The sequence below is a fragment of the Telopea speciosissima genome, chromosome 1, assembly GCF_018873765.1.
Source record: "Telopea speciosissima isolate NSW1024214 ecotype Mountain lineage chromosome 1, Tspe_v1, whole genome shotgun sequence".
Lineage (NCBI taxonomy): Eukaryota > Viridiplantae > Streptophyta > Magnoliopsida > Proteales > Proteaceae > Telopea > Telopea speciosissima.
The window spans coordinates 83,550,579-83,561,015 of record NC_057916.1 but is presented as its reverse complement, the minus strand read 5'-3'; the positions used below and the strand labels follow the sequence as shown (position 1 = coordinate 83,561,015).

The 10,437-nt window shown below is 39.0% G+C and overlaps 1 protein-coding gene across 1 annotated transcript; it reads right to left on the bottom strand.

The window, feature by feature from the left end:
• Positions 1-3,589: 3,589 nt before the first annotated feature.
• LOC122655743 (U-box domain-containing protein 13-like) lies at positions 3,590-9,313 on the bottom strand. Its single transcript, XM_043850053.1, has 4 exons — positions 9,026-9,313; positions 5,542-5,658; positions 4,643-5,098; positions 3,590-4,441 (listed from the first exon to the last, which is right to left on the bottom strand). Exons 1-4 carry the CDS (start codon positions 9,293-9,295, stop codon positions 3,590-3,592), a joined length of 1,695 nt encoding a protein of 564 aa, XP_043705988.1. The 5' UTR covers positions 9,296-9,313.
• Positions 9,314-10,437: the final 1,124 nt, after the last annotated feature.

Genomic DNA, 10,437 nt, shown 5'->3' with positions numbered 1-10,437 from the left:
TGAGGCTTATAATTATATATATATATATATATGATAGAAGAAAACAACAACAACAACAGTGTTCACAAAGGGAAAGGAAAATAAGAGGAATAAAGAATAAAAATGAAGAAATAAGATAATAAAAGTGAGAAGTGAGAAATGACAATAAAAGGAAAGAAAAGTATAGCCCAAGAAATCAGGTGCAATAAACTAAACTTAGTAGGGGTAATTACTATCAATACCCTATACTTAGCCTATATTTACTAAAACTATCCTACCTTAAACTTCTTTTCTAAAACTACCTTGCTTCTACACTTTTACATCTCCTTCTACCCTCATGTTTTTAAATACTTAGATTACCCTTCCTTTTCACCTAGTAACTTGCTAATCTATTTAACCTATCATTCATATTCTACTTTTTACTATTTTTATCCTTAAAATGGTAAAAAAGGAAGCATCCGCCCACTTCTTTTCTCCTGTTTTTTATTCCATTCATTCTTTTTTAATTTTTTTTTACTTTTTTCTTCAATTTTTCTATTTAATTAATTTTTTATTCAACATTTCATCCTCATCGTTCTTCAAACAGATCATGGTTCTAAGTATCGGTATCGTGTCGCCCATATTGGGCGATGTACCGATTTTGTTAGTCACCGATATCGATACCATGCGGATACCGTATCAATAGCACGGTACTATTTAACAAGGGGTAAAATGCTCAGAAAACTCATTTTAAAGGAAATTCAAGGGTAATTTTGTCTGATACAGTCGATACCGTATCGGTATCATATCGATTTTGTAGGTTGCCGATACCTGTTCCGATATCGTGTACTAAAACCATGGAACAAATCGACTCTCATCAAAAATAGTAAAAAGTAAATTGAATAAAAAGAGGAAGAGAGAGAAGAAGTGGGGTGTTTTGAAGAGAGTCCATCTGTTCCATGGTTTTAGTGCATGGTATTGAAACGGGTATCGGTAACCTGCAAAATTGATACGGTATCGACCTGGCTCAACTGTATCAAGCAAAATTACCCCTGAATCTCCTTTAAAATGAGTTTTTTTTTTTTTTTTTTATACTATGTTACCCCTTTTTCGTACCGTGCTACCGATACGGTATCGGTGACTAGCAAAACTGGTACGTATCGCTCGATACGGGTGATACGATACCAATACTTAGGACCATGATCTGTTCGAAGAAGAACAATGAGGATGAAATATTGAATAAAAAATTAATTAAATAGAAAAATTGAAGAAAAAAAAAACCGAATGGAATAAAAAACGGGAGAGAAAAGAACCAGGTGGGTGCTTTCATTTTTTACTATTTTAATGACAAAAATAGTAAAAAGTAGAAGATGAATAGTAGGTTAAATAGATTAGCATGTTACTAAGTGAAAAGAAAGGGCAATTTGGATATTTAAAAACATGAAGATAGAAGGAGATGTAAAAATTTAAAAGCAGGATAGTTTTAGAAAAAAAGTTTAAGGCAGGGTAGTTTTAGTACATATAGATTGAGTAAATATAGATTTATTTCTTGGGTCTTTTATTGAATAACCCAGGACTATACGCTGAACGAAATATGTTAAGAAAAAGGGGAAATTGCAAGAAAACGAACAACGTAACTGGGACATCAGCAAGGAAGGTGATGGGAATGGAAAACCTGTTATATATCTATTTTGGGTTTTTTTACGGAGGAAAAGAAATATGGTAAGACAAAAGGCCACCATCATTGTAAGTATAGAGATGAAAAGGGTAAGAAATATTGTTAGACAAAAGGCCACCACTTTAGTAGCATAAAAAAAAAGGTTACAAAGAAGGAAAAGGGGAGGGGAGTTCCAACAGTTAAAACTAGTAGAGTTCACTCGAAACGAAGCCAACGAGTCCGCAGTGAAATTCTCTTATCTGAGAGTGTGATTGAAATGAACTTACATGAACTGAGGCATAAGGCTTAGACAGTCAGTAATAATGTGAGCAATACCCCAAAGAGTCGAATTATTGAGGCCGTTGAGGGTATTGATGACTATGAGGTTATAACTTTCAAAGATAAATCATTTGAAATCCTTTCTTATAAGCAATCAATCAGAAGGCCTAGACGAACAGCCAAGGCTTCAGCAACATAGGCATGATTGGGACCGAGACAGGAAGCAAAACCAAAATTGAAACAACCATAGTGGTCCCTGCCAGCCCGGGTTTGCGATATTCCTCACATGGTTGGATGTCGGCTTCTTGGTATCTTGGTCCAAGAATTCTTTTGAAAAGGAAAGGGCTTTGAGAACTGTGGGATTGATTGGCTGAAGCTCCTCCCCATGAATAAAACTTGTATAAAATTCCCACATATCCCAAAAATATATATATATATATTATTACTCATATAGCTAGCATACATTCATACTTACTCCGTTCCCGGAAACAAAAAAAATTTATTACAATTTTTTGTTATCATTTGGGAGAAGATTTTCCTCCACCTGTGGAGGAAGGTTCACTTACTATCTTAAGATTCATAAACCCTTATAAGGTTATATAGAATGTTCTTAAATATCCTTCCGATATTTTTTCCTTCCATCTCAAATTGGCGGTGAATGGATTCTCATTCATTTTTGGGTGATGAGAAACTCTGTCCTTTCTTCTTAATGAGAAAAGAATTTTGGGCCTACGGTGTTTTGTTTTCTATGCTCTCTAACATTTAAATTTTTTATTATATTATCTTTGAAAATGAATAAAAAAATTTACTCTGTTTTGTGTTCCGATTCAGAATAGACACCCTAGTGACTGACGCCTTTGGTGGTGAATTGTGAAGCCAACAAAAGAAGAACGGGAACGTGTTGGCACTTGGCAATGATGCACGTTCATGCCAGATGACCAAGATCCTCTCAAAGTGGGTCCCAGCTCCCCACTTGGTAAGATCCAATGGAACAGATCAACAGAGTCTAAGATATTGGAGATTCAAAAGCGAAGTTCATGGCATGGCATGTGAATGGCCAAGACCTTGTATTTGTGCTAGGGTTGAGGAAAGAAATGCCTATTATATAAAGAAATGGGAGAAAATATAATAAAGAGGAAAAGAAATCGCTTCTTGGTCATCAACACGAATCCAATTCTTTATTTTAAGAGGGACTGGTTAATAATTTTGCACACTCCTGCGTGGGCACACGAGCCATGCAATCAAACTAACGTGTTTTTTTTTCAAAATATTTATAATGTAATTTGGAAGTTGTAATTAACGGAAGCAAGGCAATCTTTTTCTTTAATTAAAAGAAAAATAACAAGAACTGCTGTAAAGTAAACTAGGACTGATCCGATCTATACCACTTTGACGGATCATATCATAATCGACCAAATTAACTTGATCCGGATCTTGACCCCAAGGTCCCTTATTCCCATGTCAACTTTCATCAATAGAATTGTTCAAATGTCAAAATAATAATAATAATAATAATTAAAAAATAAAAAACTAAAATTCTAATGAAAGTTTCGACCATATGGATAGGTTCTACTCTTGATTAACCAACCGTGTGTGTAGTTTTATTTTTATTTTTATTTTTTATGTGAAATTTGATGGTATATCCAATTTCTATGTATAACTAGTATTGTTCATAGGGTATTTTCAATAGTCAGCCTATTTTGTGTTGGACCTTGTAATTACAATTGACTGACCACTCCTTAACACCTCAACCTTGACGCCTACAACCTCTGCGGCTTCTATTGCTGCCTTTCCCTCGGGGTAGCCTGCGAGTGAAACTAGTATGGATGATGCTCTAGTTTCCAATCCAACTCCAGGATCGGTCAGCATTCTCATCAGTGTGGGCACTACTCCAGCCTGCACTGCCCTTGCCCCGTTCTCTTCTAAATTGCACAACAGGAAGAGGAGGGTTGTTGACGCATCCGTCTTTAACCTATGGCTACCTTCACTAAGCAGTGTCACAAGTGCTGGTATTGCCCCTGATGCACCAATTGTCAACTTGTATTCATCCACCATAGAGAGACTGCATAGTATGGCTACTGCATTTTCCCTTGCCTCCATACTCCCATTCTGGAGCATATGTACAATAGCAGGGGCAGCCCCAGAAGATATGATGCTTTCTCTGTTATGCTTGAATTTGGAAAGGTTCAGGAGGACAGTGAGAGCATTTTCCTGAGTTTGTGGGTCAGAAGTGACGATGAGGCCAACAAGTTGGTGAATGACACCGGCCTTGGCAATGCATACAATGTTGGAAGCATTGCGCTTGGCAACAAGGCACAGCTCACCTGCAGCTGATCGCTGGTCCTCAAGGTTGCCAGAAGTCAGTTTGCGAAAGAGAAAATCAATCTTGAAACGTGGTTCTATCCCATTGGCCTTGCGCCACTGAGCTATGCGGTTACGCAACACATAGTTGGGTTTCAAGGCAGCACTGGAAAGTTTCTGTTTTGTCTTTGGACACGTGAGATGCCCCGCTGCAAGCCATTTCTCAATGCATGATCTCTCATAGATCTACAATAAAGAAAAACGGAAAGCTTCAGTAACGAAGTTGGGGCATGAGAAAAGCAAATAGCCACCACGCCCCGTGCTCAACAAAGACCACCATAGGGGGTTTAAACACACATTCAATAGTTCAACCAGGAAAAATAATCCATTAGGTTAGAAATCCCATTTCATTTAGAAAAGTAAATAGATTGATATTGGCATATATACCTGTCCTGTGGATACAAAAACTGGATCTTCCATCAACTCATTGGATATCGGACAGCGGAAAGCTTCTGGTATGACCAGAGAATTTGGATTCCCAAAAGCCGAAGTCTGTGTATTGCCACTTGAAGTACACTTTTCACTTTCAAGAGCTCCCGTGTCAGGGTTTTCAGTCAGCACAAAATCTGTAATTTTCTCGAGTAGGATTGACATCTTTTCTATGCTCTCCCCAGGATGCCCAGCATTGGAGACAACCATCTCTTGTAGAGCCAGAGACTCTTGTCTGAGGTCATTTATGCCCATCAACTCTAACTTTTCAGCTAACCTCCAAAGCACAGCGGGATCAACGTCTGCATCACTGCTTTTGATGTAAACAGATAACAAATCTTCATAAAGCTCAACATCAGGTGCATCAACCCTTCGTTGTTTGGCTCTTCTAAACTGAGCTAGCACAAGCTCAACCTGGGGTGGGAAACAAGAATTAAGAAAAGAAATGGAGAATCAGACCTCAGGACCTCCTCATATTATGCCTAAGGTTGAAATACAAAACATTCCCTGTTGGTCCACTCTCAAGTTCTTATTGAGAAAGAAAAATGCGGAGGACCTCTATTAATACTTGTTTCACAATCTTGAAAGTTCCTACCAATGTCCAATATTTAAAAGAAATCATCAGCTGGTAGCCGATTAAACCATCGTTTACATTCATCCAAGTACACTGGGGATTTCAAGATATCATTTCAAAGTCTCGTAACCATCCCTCCAACTGAATGATTATCAAGAGAGAAAGAGAAGAAGAAGAAGAAAAACCTCCGACAGAAATGATTAAATAGAAGAAACTATTGTCCTGTGGCCCTCTACATCACTAGCCATTGAAGTATACCATAGGCTAAGGGGTGGATCAATACCTGCTCCTCAACTTCATCTGATATCTCGAGTTTGTCATAGGAAATTCCGCTCAGAGCTTGCTCCAGCCAAGCTGTCACTACCTGAAATTGGTTCATTATTTGCTCCCTTTCCAGGACCTGCAAGCAGAGAAAAGAAAGTGTCAAAAAATGGAGGGGGGGGGGGGGGGGAGACTAAAATAGACAACCACAATAAAAAACATAAAATAAAGCTACTGGCTTGGCATCCTTAGGGGCTGATACGAAGGCAGGCATGTTTATGTACACATGTATGCATGCCTTTATGAATTGATCATTTATTGTAATGTGCGACACAAAACGAAGAGAGATTTAAATCTCAATTGACCACAGATGGCATCCCCAGTCTATCTATCCTTGCCCCCCACTCCATGTACGGTAGGGCATGTCACAACAAGACATCTTTATGCATTCTTACTCTGCCGACTTAATATGGATTTTTCCAATCTAGAGCAAGAGGAAGAATTAGAGGCACTAAAAGGCTATTCGCAGCAGATGTCCGACATCTACTTACCGGTACAAGAGCAGGCATCTACCTACATCTATAAATAACATAACAGAAGATAGCTAAGACCTCTGTATTGTTAAATTCATCATGATTTAGACAAGCTTCTTCTTTAACTTCTCAAAGGTGGCATGTCAATGATTCATCATGGTTTTGACAAGCTCCTTCTTTAGCTTCTCAAAGACAGCAGGTCAATGTATCAGTCTTACCTCTCTGCTCTAATAACCCACAAGAATATGATACTTATATCTGTATCATACCTAAAGCAACCCAATAAGCCAAGGTATGGGAAGCCTGTAACTTTACCTTCTTATTAAACGTTTGGTGTAAATCCTATTTCAAGCAAACTGGTCAAACAAGATTACCAGTTCCCACAATATCCATGTCATCATTTCTTATATGGAAGAGGGAAATCACACCCTCAATTACGTCACAGTTAGTTTTCATACAATGTACATAGACGTAGGTATCCTAGTCTCTACTAGTACGTATACACATTTACATAACCAACTACTTTAAAAAAGTACACAATTTATTGCAAACAAGGATTTAAAACTTGAGATCCATGGCAGCCTTGTCCATATGGCCCAATCTTGTGCGAGTTGAAGGGGAATGCAGGGGGAGGAGATATCAGCATAGTATCAGTCCAATCCGTGTCTGCTGATCTCAATACTGATTGTCAATACACCCAATCCAAACCCAATACCTAAAACCTTGTTTCCAACAAATAGAATATTTATACGTGAAGGAAAGCAGTTGGTATGAAAGACAACTAGTGAATCTCAAATGAACATGCGAAGACTCCATGCAGAATCAATCCTCCATTTTTCCTTTGCAAAATAGCTAAAAGTGTGAACAGATTGTTAATGAAAGGACTTAAATCACACTACTGTGGATCAGATCACCCACCTGCAATACCGATACAGAATTGACTGATCCGTACAGATATCAGCAAATATCTGGCCGAATGTCAGTCAGAGTGGGGACTGGCAATAACGATATGGATTGGACGATATGCCTGATAACATTTCGATTTCAACCACCTAATAAAAATTAAACGATCGCCCTAACAGCATCCATGAAATCACTCCCTCATAAATCTAATGAAGACTATACTACAGCACCACTGTTCCTCTCGTCGATCCTTGCTAGGGGTCCCAGCCCTTTCTTTGGTGTTAAGTAACCAATTCAAAAGGTCTAAGACCAAGTCAAACGTGAAAACTTGAACAAACTCTCAATGATTCTGAGAGGTTTCACGTATACTATTTATAGTGTTGTGTTTACATTGTTGTACTGTTGAGATATTACCTAAGATACAGGAACATTATAGCTGAGTTCAAAAGAAGCCTTAGTGAGAAATAGGAGAGGACCGAAGGTCCCATTGGTGAGTGGCAGTGGGTGGTGGTGCCATTGCCGGTCAACAAGTGGAGGCAGCAAGTTTTAGTTGACCATGCTCAGCCTTGGGCGGCCGAAGCCTCTAATGCGTGGGGCCGAACTCCTCCTAGTGATAAAAAAGTACCCAAAGTATTTGGGCTTCAATTTCAAGTTGAGAAGAAGATTGAGAAGAATTGACTGGCTTGTCTAGAATGACAGATGCCTTGTTTATTTATAGATTCGATTACAAGAGTAAATAAAGTATGTAAGATAAGGATGACTCACATGCCTTTTCTAACATACAAATACATTGAACATGGACATCCTTAACAGTTGTTCTATGTCTTGCATTTTAAAGCACATACACTTTGGGATACTTACAAAAACCAAGGCAGGATTACAAGCAACACGGAAGAAATAAATAAGATATCTAGGACCCAAGGAATCAAAGTTAGTGAAATTCATATGCAAAAGTAACATGAGTAAAAGACAAATGCAGCAGCCTATGAACAATAAACTTAAAGGGAATGAAAACTCTGGGAGTGTTGGATTTTAGAAGCTGCACAACTATTGCAGCAAACAACATGCAAAACAAACATGCCCACATACATGCAAGCTCATTAGCCCATGCAACTCTGTGTGTGTGCACATACACACAACACTTAACAAAGAGGAAGAAAGTACAACAAAACTTTTCAGATAGTATCTCAGTAATAGGACCTATTAATCTTCCAATTTATTCTATTTGGCACTCCTACATTGGGATGACAAAATGACTTATTCCAGTTCATTCACCGGAAGAAATCCCTAACATTCCTGAAAGTGGAGTTCCATTAAATGTTTCATATGGTAAACATAAAAAGATAGATACTAATGCCAAAGAGAATCAACTAATAACTTTTTCTATTTTTCTGATGAGGAAGAAAAGCAATTGAGGCATTTAAAAACCCAGTTACAGCAAAAGTCAGTCTCACAACAACCCGAATCTCCTTTTAGCCAATTCCATGCGAAGCCAAAACTCAGGTTAACAGCTGATCATCACGAAGTTACAGAGTATGAAACAGAACAATAGATGATACAGAGATGATCAGATGTTATGATTTATGAAACGGACTTTTTTTTTTGGACCGAATAATCAAACTTACATGATGAACGGACATTGATTGAAACAAAGACAAAGATATTCCTAAATAAAGATGTCTATCAATTCCAAATACTAAGAGTCAGATCATCTCAACTTAGGTAGATGTATCTTAACTATAAAGCAACCCCAAGATCTAATCCAATGTAAGATATCTGTAAGAAACCCATATGCAGAAGTGGGGGAAATCGCTTTAAGAAGGAAATTTTTGGCATGAGATTGTGCATCAAATTGCTAACGCTAATTCCGATAGGAAATTGAGCAGAGAAGATCACCAATCAATCAAGTCCCAATATACTGTAGTTGTTGTCGAACCCTAACCCTAACGGATAATGGAACAACAAAAGTGTAGATGTCACTAGAGGGAGAGGGAGAGAGTTTCAATTTCTAATTCCACAAACAGAAGAATTGAACGACAAAAAAACAAGGGAAGTTCATTGAGAACTCACCAAATAAATTTTGCTCCCTTGACTGCCCAATCGGAGGAGCTCCTTAGTTGATTCCAGAGCCTCTTTCAAATTCGAGAGGGAAATCATAGTGTCATCATGGATGGAGTCTTTGTTGTCCCTGAATTCTACGAACATGGGCAATAAGAGCCTCAATCGATTTGCTAGGTTGCAAAACTGCTTCTTGAGGGAACATCTGTAGTCGGAGAATGCAGATATCTCATTAATTATGTCAATCAACTTCTGGATCACCACTCCTTTCTCTTCTTCCATGGCTTGAGCTGAGATTTTAACGTGCACAAATAATGCACTGGAGTACTGATTTTAAGTTCGTGTTGCTCTGTGGTGTTGGGTTGTTATAAAGTTGTTATTTTTAGTTACTTCCTAAGAGTTTAGTTTCGGTTGAGTTTCCTGTGATCGTGGGATTGGATTGAGTCGGTTTTAGACTTTTAGTAGAAGAATGGTAAGTTTTAAATACAGTTATTTTAGGGAGAGCAAGAAGAATATCTCTATTTTGTCCATTCCAATTAGGGGTGCAATTTTGGCCATGTAGGCCCGAATCCACCCTGAGCTTGAACAGGCCTGGGCTGAGATACCTTGTCCTCGAGGACAAGGCTGGAAATTTATGGCCTTGAGTCAAAGTTGAGGACTCGAGTTGAGCCCGGCCCGCCTAGTCGACCTTGTTTTAAGTTATATTATAAAATATGGAGAAAAGTTCTCTGCGGGAGACGCAAGTGGCACGCCCAGACACAGTGGGGGCGAAATGACCGTCCCACCCCCAAGATGCCAACATTCATGCTCTCATTGGCTATCGCACACGTGTGGCCCCTGCCCTCCCTACAGAGATTGCTTTCCCATAAAATATATATTGATATAATATATATATATGGGGCAATGTTCTTTGTCTCGAAGCACAGGCTACACCCATACACATGAGGCGGGATGTGGCGGTCATTTTGGCCATTTAGGGGGTAGAGCGGTCATTTTGCCCACCCCCATGTGAGAACATTTACCCTATATAACATATACCTTGGAAGGAGGGGGGAAAAGAAGGTCTTGTTTAGGGTCAGGCTGTCCTTGATTGAGCTAAGCTTGAGGCCTCAAACTTGGCTTGGCCCGACCCTGACTTAGGGCTAGAAATTCCTAGTCCTTAACTCACCATCAGGGCTAGGGTATCTTAGCCTAGTCTCTACTTGGGCTCAAGGCGAGCCAAGGCTAAACTTGCACCCCCTATCTACGAGTATGCCATCCACAAGATGACGGGTGGCATTTCAATAATTTAAGTGAAAAAGCAAGAGTAATTAGATAAAACTTGTGATTCGGACCTAGGGGTGTCAATCGTTTGGGCTAGGCCGGAACCCTAGTCCAACTCTAGGAGCCTTAACCCAAACCCAAGTCCAGCCGACCCTGGCAGC